The following is an 18,139-nucleotide window of genomic DNA, read 5'->3' as shown; positions in this document are numbered from 1 at the left end:
GAAAATATTAGAGCTAAATAATTTTCATCTAAGCATGCACTACATCGTACACCACTTTGCAGTAAACACACACATGATTCAACTGCTCTTCTAAGCCATCTTGAGCGCCATTTAGAATTTTGTAGGTGGGATTCCAAACAATTGTGAAAGCATTGCCTCTGTATCGACAAGCACAGAATAGAAATTCACTCTGCAGACTCACTCTGCATTTTGCTTATGTTTTCATGTCCGAAATTTTTCAGAAGCGCACACGTCATTCTACGCAATTCTACGACATCTTGGTGCAGACACAATAACTGCATGGATACTAAGCGCCATTATTGCTGCGTGCGCTCGCGTTCTTGGCTTTCGTCTTGCTCTCAAAAAAATTCGGACGCTAAATGCAAAGAGTGATTCTCCTGGTAATGTCTAATGTCTATTCTGTGACAAGTGATATATGCTAGATCTTCGTATTAAAAATCTGAGTAAATCTTACTCAATTATCGGGTATTTGCTAGTGTCAAGCAAATTTATTTTAATTTAAATAATTATTACTCAGTGTTTGAGTAAAGTAATTTTTGAATTATTTATTTTAGTAGGAATATACGAGCGAGTTATCTTGTTTGAGTAATTTCTACTCATTATAACAAATAAGCGGTGTTAACTTTACTGGATATTTCGCGTTAGCCAATAATTATCTAAATTAATTTCATCATTTGATAATAAATCATTTGCATAATCTTGTTTACTGTAAAGCATGCAAATTACCAGGTTCTCGCGTCCAGTTAAAAGTAACAACAACATGGATCCCTAGTTCTTTCCGACCAATCAGAGCTGGAAATTTTAATGACATGAGGAGGAAGCTTGAAGCATGGAAAGGCGTATTTTTTACGTAGAAAGCTATTCTTGAAAATGCATGCAACCAGCGGCGTAGCCAGAATGATAATTGGGGGGGGTCCATATTCATATATTCGTGATACGCAGGATTAATTTCTTTTCAAATCAATTGTCTTTACAGTCTGTTTACATGAATATATGAATATGGACCCCCCCAATTATCGATGCTGGCTACGCCAGTGCATGCAACCTCTCGAATGTTTTGGGAGAAAAAATAATGTACTTTCCCATAGTTTATTCAACAGCTTCTACATAATATCATATTCCTCAATGCTCAAGATCTTATATTTGTGCAGGGAGAGGGGGAGATTAAACTCTTTTATTAAAAATAGGTACGCAGCGCGTACATGTGACTACCGCTCTGTCTTTGTCATCTGAGTGGTATGATGGATTTGGCTGGCAGAATAACTAGTGCTAATAGTTGTACCCGTTTGTCTTGCATTTGGAGTTTGAAGTCGCACCATTCAGTTTACCTTTATTCAAAGGTGACAGGTTGTGTATGTAGCCAATAACGGCCGGATTATTTCTTCTCGAAGCCATGGATATCGTCTGATTAAACTGATTCACTGAATCAGCACGGTAAACTGGGTGTGACTTTTTATACTAAAGCGCTTGGTTGACACTACTGTACAGGGTTTCTCCAAAAAAAACGCGACCACTTAAATATGCAAGAATATTAATATTGTTCGGTTTTGCACCATAGTTCAGCTAAAATGACTTTTAGCATTTTAAATGAAAGATTAAGAGCCATTTTCAATTCCCAGAGGTGCTTATCTATTGCGCTTTAGAGCTGTATTGATGTTCTGCATATTTAAGTGATTGCGTTTTTTTTAAGACACCCTGTAGTCCAAAGAATGGGCCATGTCATTACCGGAGGTCATTGGTGCATGTGTAAAATCCTTTGTCAGTCAGAGAAGAATACAATGGATCAGTGAGGATCGGCATATTATTATCACTTTTCATTGCTGATGATTAATGAAGGGGCTCATTCTTTCCTAAGTAAGCACGGGTAGCCCGCTTTTGGATTTGCTTTTAGTTATATATTAAATAAATTCTATGCAAAACGACATGAAGTGTCACCTTCCTTCATTCACTTCTGACATATTATCGCAGGCGCCAATTCGTGCGGTGCAGTGTAACCTTTATGTATATATTAATATAAGGTTGGCAACTCTTTGTCGTATTTTCACATTTACGAATTACGTACACAAACTTACACATGAAAATACTCGTACTTAAACACAAAAATATACACAAATAACTAAATCTATGTGGGAACTGACTCTCCTAAAACATTTCCGAAACATTTGTTTGTCTTTAAAGCCATTGCAAATATGTGAAATTTACGAAAATACAAACACTTTTTGGTTGAATTTTTTGAAAAGCCGTCGGGATCCCATCACCCTGCCCTACGTCCAGCAAACACGCAATATGATTGGCTGGTTGAGTCCCGTTAACGTAAACAAATTTAAAAATTTAAAACTAAGCATATTACAATACATATTTGCCTCTCATTTAACAAGGAGAAGCTTTTGGCATTCGCATTTTTTGCATTCAAATTCGAATACATATAATAATACAAAATAATAATTTCATATTAGCCTCAAATGTGGTATAACAACTACCTAAAATAGACAAAACACTTTTCGACGTTTCGACCTGATGGCCTTCGTCAGGAGAGTTAGTATGAAAATAAATAGGGGAGAATACATATTTTGTTTGGGGGCAAAACACGTGATAAATATAGGCCAATAAAAAACAAAAAATCAAAACAACTTGCAATATATTACATTGCCAAAGAGACGCCTGATTGTGGGCTAAATAGCCCGCAATGAGGGAAGCCTGATCAGCAAGGAAAACGTATTACAACCAGCTTTGATGTAAACAAAGACATGGTCGTCATATTATTATGGGCGAAGTAACTTAAATGAAACAGTCTTTCATTTATGCCAGAGGGATGGAGAGTGCCAAGACTGTGGATAAGTCGCATTTCTTGTCGTTTACGGCTATCGTTACTACCGGTAATTAGACAGAGGGCTCTAATTTTCATGTTCGTGACACAATGATTACAAGATGTAAGGTGTCTGGCAACAGACTTCCCTCATTGCGGGCTATTCTTAGCCCACAATCACGCGTCTCTTTGGCAATGTAATGTATTCCAATTTGCTATTATTATCTGATTATTAATTGCTACCAAAGCGGATCAAATTTGGTTTATTAAGACCCACCCAAACTATAAGCTAAACCCATCAGGTTAATAGCATTTGTTACTATAACTAAGGTCTAAGGCTTCCGAACGATACGGGACCTAAGATGTTTTGAGCATTTAATCTGATACCTCTATTTTGCAGTCTGGCACCATAAGGGTGTTTTTCCACAACGTCCTCTCTGCCCGCGCGAAAATTAAATTAGTTCATATTGATGATATTCATGACACAGTATCTGCTTTTTCCAATAAAAAGACATTTGGACGCGTGAACCAACGAGTAATGGCGTTTACTATTAATATATCATCAGTCGTATTTTGAGTTTGTTGTGAAATATACAAAAACTCTTTGCTCGATTGTGAGCTGAACCATTTTGTTTAGTTAATGTGGCCATTGACAGTTCAATTGTACAAAATTGTTTTTTGCGTTAAGGACAATCTAAAATCTAAATAATATTTCAGGATATTTCGTGTTGGCTTTTGTTGCTTCTGCTTTTGTTGCTTTTGTTGTACAGGCCATCTTCTATGCGAATAAAATTAATTGAAGTATGTGTGATTAGAATATCATACTATAGGCAATATAATAGTCAATGGATATATTGATTATTTAGAAACATGATCAACTAAATAACAGGGGCTAAGACATGTATGAGTACGTTTTTCGGATAGGAGAGCAGACATGCCGAATGAAATCATTACTAAAAATTGTAAGCTGTGCTTGTTCAAGTCTGCTTTGTGTTTTCTTGAGTTTGAGGGAGAAGAAAGTGTGTTGGGAGAGACTAGGATAGTAAAGCAAAAGCGACCTTCTATCTTGAATTGCAGTTATAATTTGGTAGGCATGCATAGCTCTTTCAAAGAAAATGTGCTTCCTATCCTTTTGGCCGGAAAATTATTACTAACATAACAGGAAATTATTCATTATGTATGTCCATAATATCGTGCCCTCTTATAGTCGCATTATTTTGGCAACCTGTTAACGTATTGTGATTAGTTTAACGCTTTTTTGCTGCAATATAGAATTACCTAATATTTCGTTTATAATTTTCTAATATCTTTGCTGTTACAAATATTTTTCAAACTTTGTTTGTGGTAATTTTCTTTAGTTTAGCGTTTTGAATGCCTCATTTATTACATATACTTAATTTGAGGCTTGGTTAAACGGTGAATCTTACTGGTTTCCTTTTTAAGAATGTTCCCTACAATAACTCGTGAGTTTTTATTTCATTAGTTAGCTCTGCATGGTGCATAATAATTATTCGCTCTTCAATATTCCTAATCGCAGTGGTACAAGTTTGTTTTGTGCCTCGAAGAGATATTTTTTCCAATTATCCCATGTAAGGCGTGACTCATCCAGACAAAGAAAGAAGATAAAACCTTTTGATTTTGACTTTATACCCATATATCATGTAATTTATGTTGTTTGCGTTAAAAGGAAGCGAGATGTTTACAAAATGGCCGGAAGACAACGGAGAGACATAAGAGAGACACATAATTCAAAATCAGGAAGGCCTTCAACGTCATCCGTGCAAAAATTAAGGTGTGTACTAAGGCGAAAGACGTAAGCGATCTTAATTCAGTTATGTAAATACGCCAATATGAAAATTGTGGCGACTAGCCTGATCGATGCACAATAATAGCGATTGGGGACATGAAGACCAGCCTGTGGTTGCTATTTAAAAAAAAATAATTGCTGCTTAGATATACAGGGTGTATCAAAAAAAACGCAACCACTTAATATTCATGAATATCCTCTTTGTTCTACAACACAAAAGACGTTTGGCCCCTGGAATGCGAGAAAGCTTGTTATCATATTCTAGCGGCACAATCGTCGGTAAACAAAGTCGAATGCGTAAACCAACGAGCTGAATTGAAAGTATTTAACGAGTAAAATTTACAATTTACAATTTATTTTAGAAGGTCGACAGTTAGCATTCAAGTTATCATGCACGACAATAAAGACTCGTTGTTCGGTTGTTAGCTGCACCAATATTAGTTTAGCTGATTTGACTATTAGCAGTTGAACTGTACGATTAGAAGCCATTTTAAAATCCTAGGGGCGTAAAATCTATTGAGCTTATGAACAATATGAATTTTAGAATATTAAGTGGTTGCGTTTTTTTTGATACACCCTGTAGTAATGAACATAATATTATAAACTTTACACTTGTTTTCTTTGTTTCAAACAAAGAATTCAAAGAGCTGCCTATATTCTCTCTATAATTATATGTTTGCATTCATTGGGTTATTCATCCTGTGTGTGAATATGAGATTTAACAGCTGTGATTGGTCGCTTAAGTTCCCCTCAGAGGCTCAATTATGCTATATAAATACTTGCTGTAAATGATTTTAATAGCTCGTCAGTCCTCTCGTCAGTCTGGCTGGGATTAGTTTTCACATCATATAATTGTGAGGAAAATGTCAAGTAATATGCGAGCCACAAAGGCAGGACCTCGTAAGTAGAAAAAAATTATGATTTACTATGATTTACTTCATCTATTTGAAGACAGATGCATCTGTTATTTTTCCATCTTTCGAAATCGTGTATGCAAGATTTAGTTGAGGCATCATGACCGTTCATGCATCTCGACCATTAGATATTTCAAGGCGCAACTTTTAGATTCGTATAATATTATTAGGTTACCATGAAAATTATGTTTAACAGTTGTATACAACTAGATGTACATCACAAAGCATCAAAACATAATAATTTTATTTGTATACCAAATTATGTTTTACTTTTTTAAAAAATTCTTAAAATTTGTTAATAACATTTCTTAAATCAGCTAGGGAAAGACAAAAAGCCAACCCGCTCATCTCCCGATTATCGCAGGAATCTCTTGCCTGTGTCTTTTCCGACGCTACGTCCAGATTTAAAACGTCTCTACTGATATAAAGAACCTTTGGTCATCATCCGCATTATATTTGCGACCCAATATCATGTTTGCTCGCCAGTCAAGTAGCAGAATAAGTGATCCTTCCTAAAATAACTATTTTGCATTGCGGCTATAGGCCGACGTACTGGTCACCATGATTGTCTCTTTGCCTCAACTGCATGGGACATGCCAGAAAAATTAGGAAAGTAGTTGCAAATTGAACTGCTCACTACTGATATGAAAACACTCGACTTGAACTGAAATATATAATGCCCAATATATAATATTATAATATAACATTTATGCTACGTGCGCGCTGATTGGTCAAGAAGCGCGTTTATAAACTGTATAATTTATAAGCATGAGAATTTTCCCGCCGAACTTGACAAGCGAAGTGATGTAATAAGAATTTGTAATTGAATCGAATTATAATATTTTTGCGAAATCTTTTTATTCAGTTATGTTGTTATACGGGCTCGTTTTCCCACTGATTATTTCTCGTTCTGCCAAGCTCCCACGCGTGTTTCTATTTAACAATTAGACAACGAGTCCGAGTTGTCTATGAGCGAATAGTCAACGAAGGCGAAGCCTGAGTTGACTATTCGTTCATGGACAACGAAGGCGAGTTGTCTAATTGTTTTAGTATACACCCTGTACCTAGATATATTAAATTCGAGAAAATAATCGATACACCACAATTACACCGAAAAATAATTTAATTAATTTAATTTTATACGGTCGCGCGAACGTCACTCACGCGACATAAAATGACATGTAAACAATACGTATAATACACGCGAGATCAACGGTCACAAGCAAACAGTTTGGTTTTAAAATGCCCAAAAAACGTTCGTTAGTAAGATTTCTTCTTAAATGTTATAAAAGAAACAACTACCAAGGGAAGAAAAGTTCAACGGGAAAGTGGGAACGATCATTCTTGTCTGGTGTAGTTGTTGTTAAAGATTGACACTGTGCAGCCATGGAAATTGAACGATTGTGGAGCTTGCATCTGGATATTTGTGGCTTGGTTTTCTATGCGAAACTGGACATCAGGGCTAGCTCGATCAGTCATTTCAGGTGCTAAAGACGTCGAATTTGAGGATGATGTTTGCATAAGGTCTGACTTGCTGTAAGTAGAGCTGCAGTGGCTAGACTGAATGGAAGGATTACTCTCGCCCGAGACGAAGCGACTTAGGATATTCGACATGTTTTCCTTTTGTTCGAAAGATGCTCTCGCGCTGTACGACTGAATGGAGAAGTCAGATTTGTGACCAGTAACGGCTTTGATGTGTCTTGCCTCTATATTGTGGTCGGACAAAACTGTGACAGACGTAGCTCGAATGCAATGATTTGTTAGGTGGGGGACTATCCCGGCGGCTTTCGACATTGTCTTGAGTAGATTCACGAGCGTGTTTATACCAAGGGGAGAATTACAGAACCAAACTTCATCACTGTCTACATGAAACTTGGCACAAATTTCTCTTGGCCGTTGAAACAAAGCGTCGTGATTTGGATTAAGGTGCTTCATTAGGTTTTCCACGGTTTTAACTGGACAACGAGGTGAATTGGGAACTTCAAACATTTTGCCGTCAGCTTCGTCGATGTTGTCGTTCAGACCGCCTTGGTGGTTTTTTGTTGAAATTAACGCTTCGCGACGGAACTCGTAGTATCGGCGTCCTTGTGTTGTTGAGCGAAGGACCAGCATCTGTTTGGTAAGTTTTCCTAGATTTTCTCGGCCTCGTTTACCAAAATAGAGGGTAATATAAAACCAAGCTGTTTGCATGAGCTGACGAGGATTTTGCGAGTCGCTGTTGCCAAGCTGGCCACTTTCATACAATTTTTCCAGTTGTTCTGGCGTGATTGCAGCTTTGTGGACAATTGCTCCGACTTTTCCTTCCCTCGTCTGTTTCTTACAAATAGCATTCAGGGTTTTGTTGGCTTTCTCAAATGCAGGGTCAGCAATTATCGACCAAGGCTTGTTGTTTGGTGCTTGTTTTAAATGCCTGTCAATCGCTGAACGTATACTGCGAAGCGTAGTAACTTTAAATTCGCTACCGTCTCTTTGTCTTGCAGCGGCATAAAATATTTGGAGGCACTGACAAAGCTCGTCTTTGGCCATTTGTTCCATTGGTGTAGTGAATTTAGACTGTGCGGCAAACCATTCTAAAAATACAGTTTTTATAGTGCAAATTGACGAAAATGTTGTGAATTTAGGCCTATTTAACCACTCGTGAGCGCCGAATAAAAGCAGATTTATTAATAAAATACGGTTTTCTATTTCGTTCCTTACCATTAAAAATTTTCATGCCATATTTTGTAGCCTGTTTAGTTTTTGCAGGGACAGAATTCTCGATCAAACTCTCTAAAAATTCCTCAGAAACCTCGGCAAAACGAGAGTTTACTGCCATATTTTTTCATGTTTGTTTTGATTTTTCCCAAACGTGCACCATCACGAATAGACAATGGTTGAGTAGCCAATCAGAATGTAGGATTTTTAATAGACAAGAGTCGGGTGTATACTAAAACTGTATAGAAACACGGAAAATGTTTTCTATTTCTTTAATTGCAATCGTTCGGAGCGCGTGGGCCGTTCCTGGGTCTTTGTGTGTATCGTAATTCCAAAGATCTTAAGGCCCATAATTATGCAATCACAATATCCGCGCTTCTCAACAGTATCGTTTATATATTAACGAGTTAATAGGAAATGGTTACGAAACGAAACAAAGATTAGTAAGGGGTTTAAAACTTTGTACACATGCATTAGTGTAATTCCACGATGGGATGAACTCAAATAATTTTCTTAACACATGCAGAAGCAGCCCATATCCATGTAGAACGTTTTTTACAGTTTGCGTAAGGTTTAAATGAAAAGCCCTTTGAAGTAAATTTGATCTCCTCGTCAAAATGTAAATAATTATTGTTTTAATTAAAGTAGCTTAACCAGTAGCGTAGCCAGCCTGTCGATTTGTCCCGCTATGCTAATATTTTAGTGTTCACTGACTGTAAACACAATGGATTTCTAAAGACATGAATAATTATAGTAACTCGAAATTTACATAGCGGGACAAAATCGTCAGGCTGGCTACGCCACTGAGCTTAACAAAAGTTAATGAGCGGACTTGGTATTATTTTAAAACTCATAAATCACTGTAATTGGACATTGTCACAATATCGATCCGATGATACTTTGACTTTAAACTAATAAATTATGATGGAATACGAAGAGTTAAGCCCCGTACAGACGGGCAAGATTTCGTTGACAAGTTTTCTTGACCATGCAGTTCACTTTCTGGTGTGTATGATGAACAAGTTTTCTTTGACAAGTTTTTCTTGACAACGTCTCCGTCTGTACGGGGCTTCAGCTCAAACTTAACAATAAATTAAGCCTGATTATATAAAAACAATATTGGCTGAGTTTCCTAATGGTCCCTCTTGGCTGAGATTACCAAATTAGTTCGCTACCGTAAAATGCCGGAGACTCGTTGGTTTTACAATTAGTGCATGTGATATAATCACAAACGATTATTCATTGCTAATTGTAGATTTTCACTGTCATTAAGTGCATGCCTGCATGTTGTTTCCTGACAGATGCAATAAATGTATCAGATTTTTTCCTAGATACATGCAACAGCATCGACCAAAAATACCATAAAATTAATATCGAGACCATGCCGATAGACTGATATGCCGAGAGGTTTCAGATTTGAATTTTTGCATGGCTGAAAACGTTTTTTCTCCTTTTTGTACACATCATGTATGGCTACTTGATGTAGTTTACGTTTTTGTATATTTTAACATCAACGTATATACATATTGATATTCCTAAATGTTTCTTTTTGCAAATAATTCTAAATAACATCACAAAGTTAACCTAAATTATTTCAATTTCTTAGATGTTCTTGCCGTTGTTTTGCTACTTTGCACTTGTTGGAACGTTTTGGCTGCTTGTGAAGAAGAATTGACTAACACCTGGACAAGATTTTGGTGGTGGAAAGCAGGCACAAAATGGCCTGCAACTGTAAAGGACGTTTTGCAGAATTCCTATGGTTCATGCACTAATACAGACTACTGCTTTCAGCGGTTGCCCGCCTGGACGAAGGAAAACATGACCGAGTTGCTTGCTGTTGATTCAGAAGGGACTATATATAAATGGAAATTTGATCCTACAAACCCAACAGCACATGCGGTGTGGCGTGCACTTCATGATCATCAAGAAACAGCGAAAGGCCAGGTACTATTCCAAACGGATTCCCATATTCTATTAGAACTGTGCAGACAGATCACCAACCTATTTCACCCAAATTTACCCAAAAATTTCTTTAGCGCGAAAAACGGCGCCGTAACCGCTTCTTTAAATTCCCCGTTTAATTTAAAGAAAAACGAACATTCGTAAAAACATTTGAATGTTTTTGAACGCTGTGTGGTCGTTCGATAGAAATTACACGCTCCGCTTTGACCGCTTATAACCATTTGCTATTTTTTACTTCCAATTTTTTGATGGTTAATTTTTTCTTGCAAAAATTACACCAGGTTTTGATAATGTTGTAGTTAAAATCTTTTCTGGTGTAGATCGTCAATAATAAGCCATGGAATCCAGATACAGTAGAAGGCAAACCTCCAAAAGCACCCCAAGATTCCTTTATGTATAGAGATCAGAATGGCGTAAAGTCTGTTCTTCTTGACGATGATAATTGCGACTGTTTGTCTTCTCTTAGTTTTGGTCATGGCATGTGTGGTACAGGTGAGTAAAATGACAAGATCTTTTGAAATATTACATTACAGCATAATCAAACTGCCGCAATATGCATGGAAGAGAAAGGGCATTCAAAGAACAGACTATATTATTTTATTGAAGGATCAACGCACTTTTATACAGCATTAAGAAGTCATGCATGGAGAACCATTCAGATATGCCCTTAAACTTAACAGTGAAACTATTTTATTGTTTAACTATTTTGAAATTTTAATTAGGAATGTATAACCTGTCTACAGGATGATTGTAGTCCCAGTCGAGTCTATTTTTCTACTATTCTTCATGTTTTTTGTTCCAGGGCACAATGTTCAATACAGTAAAGCTGGTGAATTTGGAGCAGACGCATTGTATGATCCTAAATGTCATGGGCCTCGATCATCGATTGGACTATCTCTGTACTTTCGACAAGGAAAACAACTTCACTTGTCACAATATGGGGGGCATTGGAAAGCATTCTGGTGGTGGACATCGGATGGCACGTGGCCCACACATGAAAAAGATGTGTTGCAACATGCGTACGGCACTTGCTCACAGTACGATTATTATTGCTTTCAGCGGTTACCATCATGGACACAGGAAGAATTTACTGAACTGTTAGCTATTGATTCAAAAGGAACTGTTTACCAGTGGAAATTTGATTCAACGAATCCCACAGCCCACGCTGTTTGGATCGCCCTCCATGATCACATACCAACGCCCTTTAAAAAGGTAATTTTTGTAAGAAGTACAACGCACTGTTGCTGTGATTTGCTATCTAGGGTTGCTCATATAGCTTTCAGTCCACGAAGATTTTTATAGAGAATTTTTGTGTGCTGAATTAATAAGATTTGATTGCTAATTACGCAATCGTTGAATGCGATTTTTTTTTTCTCTTCTGATCATTAACCGCAATGGAAATCTAACGTATCACCTGCTTACTTAGAGGTGCCTATCATGCAGCAATTTCCAAAAATGATCGTCATATCCAAAAAGTCCGAAAAGAAATCATATTATGTAGTACATACACGGAAAATTAACTAGCCTTCGGAAAGGCGCTTATGTTTGTAAATTCAGAAAGCAGATATGGGCTCATCATCATTCGTTTTGAACGCGGTTGGTCATCATTTCTAAAGAAAATAAAGTGGCGTAGCTAGAGCGTTAATTTGGCTGGGAGTGGGAGGGGTTGAATATTCATATATGCAGTTCTGCCTGACTGATATCTTTTGTAAGTGCCATAACTTAAAATAGAAATCCGTTGGGCAGAACTAAATGAATATGAATAACCCCCCACCCCTCGTTCTAGTGACGCCCCTTGGCAAACATACACGCTCTAAAAATTAATCAACTTCGATGTCCAAAAAGAGCATTGCCAAACGTATATAAAAGCATTTCTGAACTGCGTCAGAAAACCATATGAGAAACTTTTTAGCAAGAGTGAAATAGATATAGTTCATTTCTAAGTGTATAATATAACTCATCATCATAACTCATCATTATTGAAGTCATTCACCGTCATTCATCATCAAAATGGATTGTCCTAGCTCGTATTAAATGTTCTCACTCCCGTTTCACTTTTAAATGAAATTGTTAGCGTTAAATTGCACAGTTGTGGACGTCCAGACAACTTTGGAATGTTCTACTGGTAAGACATAACCATAAATGAGAAATGTTTAATTCGTAGATACGTGATTCAAAACCATGGAATCCCAAAGCTTTGGTTGGAAAGCCACCAGAGCGAGACCAAGATTCTTTCATGTACCGTGATGTAAAAGGACTGAAGTCATTTCTCTTGGATGATGATAATGGAGATTATTATGCCACTCTCAGCATGGGATATGCTATGGATCAAGATCGTCCTTTCAAAGGCCTGGGGGTCGATTACCTTTACGATATTAACGGTATACCAGACGTAAGTAAAGGACTGACTCTTTACTTCCGAGCAGATCACAGAAAGAATGTTAGCAAATACGGTTCGGGATGGCGACCATTTTGGTGGTTCTCAGCCGGTTCGACCTGGCCAAAATGTAAGTCCTCTGAAGTCACCGACGTCCTTCGTGATCCTTATGGCACCTGCAAAGACAGGTAGGAAACACTATTGATCTTTTTGTGATCTAAAAAGTACGCCAATAAGTCGATAATCAAGTATGTGTACTGAACAGATTCGTATCATCGGGAAATTTAGTTTGTCAGTCGAATTATTTACGTCAAAATTGCACGTTTGGTCCATGCGCAATTTATTGCACTTACATACAGTAAAAAAACGGGCTCAATGCGCTCGAAGACTACAAAAAGTAGGTGTTCTTAACGTTCACATTATTTTGTTTCACCAATTGAATAGAATGTTTCATCTTTTTTTTACAATAGCGACTCCTACTGCTTTCAGCGACTACCTGCGTGGGCATATGAAGAAAGGACGAGCATATTGGCTACCGATAATGCAGGAAACGTTTACAAATGGAAATTCAACTCGAACAATCCTACTGCTCATGCGGCGTGGCAAGCTTTTCACGGTCACATCGAGACAGCTGCTGGCATTGTCAAGGATAAAACGCCCTGGAATCCAGTTGTTATTAAAGGAAAATCGATAGATGTGGTCCAAGACTCGTTTATGTATCGCACGCAGGGTTCAACTAAATCATTGTTGCTTGATGACGACAACTGTGATTGTTTGTCAACATTAAATATCGGAGGTTCACTTTGTGGTACTGGGTCAGGAAAGGGGGATAGCTACGGAGTAGACATTCTTTATGACCCAACGTGTGGTGTCCCTAAACCTTCAAATGGTCTTCGTTTATATTACCAAACCGAAAAAGAAATGTCATTTACCGATTACGGCTTGGAGTGGACAGCGTTTTGGTGGTGGACAAAAGACGCAACATGGCCGATAAATGAAAAGGACGTGTTAGAATACAAATACGGACATTGCAAAGAAGATGACATCTATTGTTTCCAGCGGTTACCAAAATGGGCTGTGGAAGATTTCACTCATCTGTTGGCAGTCGATACGGCCGGCAATAGATACATATGGAAATTTGACTCTAGTAATCCAACAGCACACGCAGTCTGGCAAGCTTTTCATGATCATCAGGTTACTTTGGCCGAAAAAATAAAGAACAACAAACCATGGAACCCAGAAGTTAAAAAAGGAACCAAACCAAAGCAGGTAAATAATTGCGAGATCGTGATGAGGGTACTAAAAAATCAGTGTTTAATACCCCTGTACAATTTTGTTTATGTTGATGGAACCTCATTCATATCTTTTTTTCTTATATTTTAAACTTTAGAACCAAGATTCGTTTATGTATCGTGAACAACAGGGTGTTAAATCTCTTTTATTGGACGATGATAATTGTGACTGTTTATCAACATTAAGCATGGGACACGGAATGTGTGGTGCAAGTTTCAGTACTACATATGGACCGGTGAAAAGGTCTGTTTTACTTTAAAGGCTATAGTGACGTGTTTTATAATTGTGTGTAGCTATTTGCGTACTTTAAATGGTACATTTTATCGTTAGTGTTGAATTGAACGCATCAGAACTTGTTCTTTAAATAATTTGCAACAAGATAACCGTTTGTTTCATGCGGTAAGCGTGCGCAACGAATCCCATAGTGACTTGCATGCATGTTTTAGTTTTCGAAATGTTATACACATACAGCTACTGAAATTTTTTTACAAGTCTTTGACGCCATTAACGCAAAAAATTCTCCTGATGTTTTTTTTAGATATGGCGTTGACGCTTTGTATGATCATCATTGCAATACCCCCCGTCCAACAGTTGGTCTGGCTCTATATTTTGCGACTTCTCGTCCAATGACTCTGTGCACACATGGCGGAAACTGGCTTGCATTCTGGTGGTGGTCAGCAAATACTCAATGGCCAGCAACTTCAGAAGAGAACGACGTACTAGGCCATGGGTATGGCACATGTGGCCCACGTGATCAGTATTGTTTTGGTAGGTTACCATCCTGGGCTAAGGAAGACTCGACTGAGATCTTGGGAGTAGATTCTGCGGGAAATACTTACAAGTGGAAGTTTGACTCAACCAATCCGACTGCACATGCAGTTTGGCAAGCCTTTCACGATCATATAACGACACCTGCTGGCAAAGTAGTGAACAACAAGCCCTGGAACCCTGTTGTCCTGTCAGGAACAGCGCCCAAAGCACCCCAGGATTCCTTCATGTATCGTGAACAAAATGGAGTTAAGTCTATCTTGCTTGACGATGATAACTGTGATTGTTTAACAAGTCTCAATATCGGTCATGGAATGTGTGGGTCATCACATTCGACAAAATATGGTCCTGCAAACCAATATGGCGTTGATACATTGTTTGATGGTGGATGTCAAGTACCACGACCTAGTGTAGGTCTAACAATCTATTTCCGCACTAACTAACTGCTAGTTTGTACGCAAGTGTCACTTTTATCTTGCTTTGGAACTCTTTTTGTCCCATCATGCATTTATCCGTCTATATTAACATTGTAGCTAGTTTTTGAACGAACTGCAGTAGTAAAAACTTCGTCAGTAGTTTTTGTAGCACATTTGTGAACAATGTTGACTGGCTTTTACAGTCATTTTTTGTTTATTTAATGCGCTTTAAAACATTATATATTCACGGTATGGCTACGAGTTTCCGTGGCTTTTTTTCCTTCTAATTACATTGCTAAAATTTTAAATCATGAATTTGGTCTATGAATTTGCACAAAATTTGAACCCGTCAATGCAGACAAGCAGCGCCCAGATTGGTAAAGACAAAAGGTTTATATTTCTGTGATGCGTCAGCAATAATGAGAATAATTTCGCAAACTTTTATAAGAAAATCGTTTTATATAAACTAGCATGCACGAAACTAAGCGTTGAAAATGTCAACGATCAGCGTCAGCATTAGCTGAAGGGCGCCTAACGTGTTTAAATAAATATTTAATAATTCGTAATATTTAAGGTTTGTTCATAGTCAGAAATTTTTCCTCCAAACTGATCGCACAGTGTGATAAAACATGCTAAAACAATTTGTTTTGGTTCTGGGGCCGGTTGTATCGTCGTTTCTATTAACGCCGATACTGATTAACTAATAATGTAGTTAACTTGCGTGTAGATTGCGTGAAGATTGCGTGGGTTTCTTAAACAGAGAAATAGCATGGAGTATTCTGATATTATTGACTGCTGCTATAGATACCACAGTTGTACTGAAAATATTGTGAAAATGAGCGAAAAGGAGCGAAAAGGAGCGAAAATTTCTTTCGGTCGAAAAATTCCGGCTAATAAAAAACCGCCCTTAAGGCCATGTTACATGGTGCAATTATTTTTTGCAACTTGCAATGCAATTCTAATTTTGAGAGGTGTAAATTAGTGAAGAGGCTTCAAGATGTAAATGTAAGAAACGCCATGGATTAATTGTAATAGAGAAAAGTTTGGTAGGTGCAAAATTACATCTCTCCAAAGTAGAATTGCAGTACAAGTTGCAAAAAAAATTGCACAGTGTAACAGGGCATTTTGCTTAATTAACAGCATGTTAAAGGCAGACGTATATAGCTTTAAAACCTCTTAAGGTGTTCCACTGCAGAAAAATCATGATTTATTCCGTATTAAAAATTTCAAGGGATGCAAAAACAAGTGTATTTCTAAGCGATCCTGAATAGTTTTCTCCTAGAAATATAGCTACAAGGAATGCGAGAATTAAACAACAAAAGTTTTATTAATTAGGGATTTGCTCCAAGAAAACGAAAGGGGTTGATTGGCTTATTCTATAGTTTCATTGTTATATTGCATTGCTCTCTATAATTTATGGAAAAATATATGCAAAACTTTTTTTTGTTGCTTTTCTTAGCAAACGAAAATTCACTCCCTTTACTTTCGTGCATGATAACTCAAAAAGTGATAAAGCCAACTTAAAGGAATTTTTGTGGTTGACTTTAAAGACAATCGGCTCGAAGACGAACTAAAAGTTTTGCATTCCGTTCAGTTTAAGTGCATGAAATAGCGACTGGTTATTTCAGATACATCGTACAAGTTTTATATTCATAGCCTTTAAAACGTTTAATACTCACAAGTTTTATTTATTCCAGTTCAGCTGCGAGGCAAAAATATTCGTATAAAAAAAGGATATTCATATATACAACTAAATAAAACCAATTCCGTCGTTCTAGCGTCAAAACCTGGTTTGTTATCGTGTTTACAAAAATAATTTTTTCCACCTTTGGGCACGGTGTGTCTGATCTTGGTAACTATAGTGATTGAAGACTCTTACAAGTCTTTTTCACTCAGAGCAACTTGGCTTGCAATATGACACGAACAGGTTTTATAATTTTCAAAATTAAAGATTTTTTGTTATTGGACCACCTTATAATACTAATGTTAAATTCAAGTTCGCTGTGCGCATCGGTTCTGCTCAACTATAGAGACCTTGGATGTAATCCTATTCTATAAAGTAAAGAAGTTCAAAATTTAAACATGTCAAACCGTTAACTTTGTTTGCATAACGATCAGTTCTAAAAATTCGCACTTATACACGTGCTATTGTTAAATTATACTAATTTGGTCGCATATGATCGTTTAAACGACTCAAACTCGCTGTCGCAAGTCCCTCCCACAGAGGAGACAGTTTTTGCATTGCAAATTGCAAGGAACAGCAGGTCGATCGCTGCATGGACACCAATGCTTAATGTAAGATTTGGTTGCAAGTCGTTTGTACGCGAAACTAATTTGCCGCGACTTATTATTTTTTGACGAACTCTAAAACCTATGTGAGGCCGCGGCTTATTTTAGCCGGGAATAATTATTTTTTAATTATTATTTAACCTTATTTACAGCTGCGGCTTATTTAGGTTGCGGCTTTTGGCTATTTGTCGCCACATTTGAGTATTAAAAAAAAGAGACCCATGCACTGAATTTACTTAATTTTAGTAGCAATCACGCAATAAACGCACACGAGATCGGTTGGTTTTTTAGCTTTGTTACAATCGCTACACGCAGGCAAAGACACGATGGCGAAATATTTGATAACTTTAGCTGTCATATTAATACTAACGGGCAAATTTAAAGGGGAATTTCAGTCATCGGAGAATTTTATCAGAATTAAGCAAGGTAAAGGTATATAAAATGATAAATTAAAGTGACCCATGCATGGTTACGAGGTTTCGAAATGGGAAATAACGAACAAATTCATTGTACATTTTACATATTTTTTTTAAATCGACACATCTCTTAATTACCGACTCTATAGTTTAAATTAGATTTAGGAATAAACTTTTTCGTGTGCTATACTGAGGCTGGCCGATTGTATAGCCTAACACATTTAACACATTTCGCTAAAGCTATGGGACCAAAGCTTAGACATAAAGAACTTAAAAAAAGGACTTTAAGGGCAGTAAGGGCAGTATTTTTTTTTCCAAGGTGTGTAACAAAAAGTTATAGGACCGAAAGTAGAATTACAGTACGTAGCCGACGTGC

At 37.2% G+C, this 18,139-nt stretch overlaps 2 protein-coding genes across 2 annotated transcripts; one reads left to right on the top strand and one right to left on the bottom strand.

The window, feature by feature from the left end:
- The first annotated feature begins 5,457 nt into the window (after nucleotides 1-5,457).
- Nucleotides 5,458-15,524, top strand: LOC114533352. The gene is made up of 8 exons (XM_028554860.1): nucleotides 5,458-5,534; nucleotides 9,849-10,186; nucleotides 10,525-10,696; nucleotides 11,007-11,416; nucleotides 12,369-12,769; nucleotides 13,052-13,850; nucleotides 13,972-14,117; nucleotides 14,413-15,524. The coding sequence occupies exons 1-8, from the start codon at nucleotides 5,498-5,500 to the stop codon at nucleotides 15,083-15,085; spliced, it is 2,976 nt and encodes a 991-aa protein (XP_028410661.1). The 5' UTR covers nucleotides 5,458-5,497; the 3' UTR covers nucleotides 15,086-15,524.
- LOC114533351 lies at nucleotides 6,662-8,406 on the bottom strand. The gene is made up of 2 exons (XM_028554859.1): nucleotides 8,246-8,406; nucleotides 6,662-8,118 (listed from the first exon to the last, which is right to left on the bottom strand). The coding sequence occupies exons 1-2, from the start codon at nucleotides 8,361-8,363 to the stop codon at nucleotides 6,887-6,889; spliced, it is 1,350 nt and encodes a 449-aa protein (XP_028410660.1). The 5' UTR covers nucleotides 8,364-8,406; the 3' UTR covers nucleotides 6,662-6,886.
- Nucleotides 15,525-18,139: the final 2,615 nt, after the last annotated feature.

Source organism: Dendronephthya gigantea, unplaced genomic scaffold, assembly GCF_004324835.1.
Source record: "Dendronephthya gigantea isolate DGI-Jeju-01 unplaced genomic scaffold, DenGig_1.0 000089F, whole genome shotgun sequence".
In the NCBI taxonomy this organism is placed as follows: Eukaryota; Metazoa; Cnidaria; class Anthozoa; order Malacalcyonacea; family Nephtheidae; genus Dendronephthya; species Dendronephthya gigantea.
The sequence above is the reverse complement of the archived record's forward strand: the minus strand, read 5'-3'. Positions and strand labels throughout refer to the sequence as shown.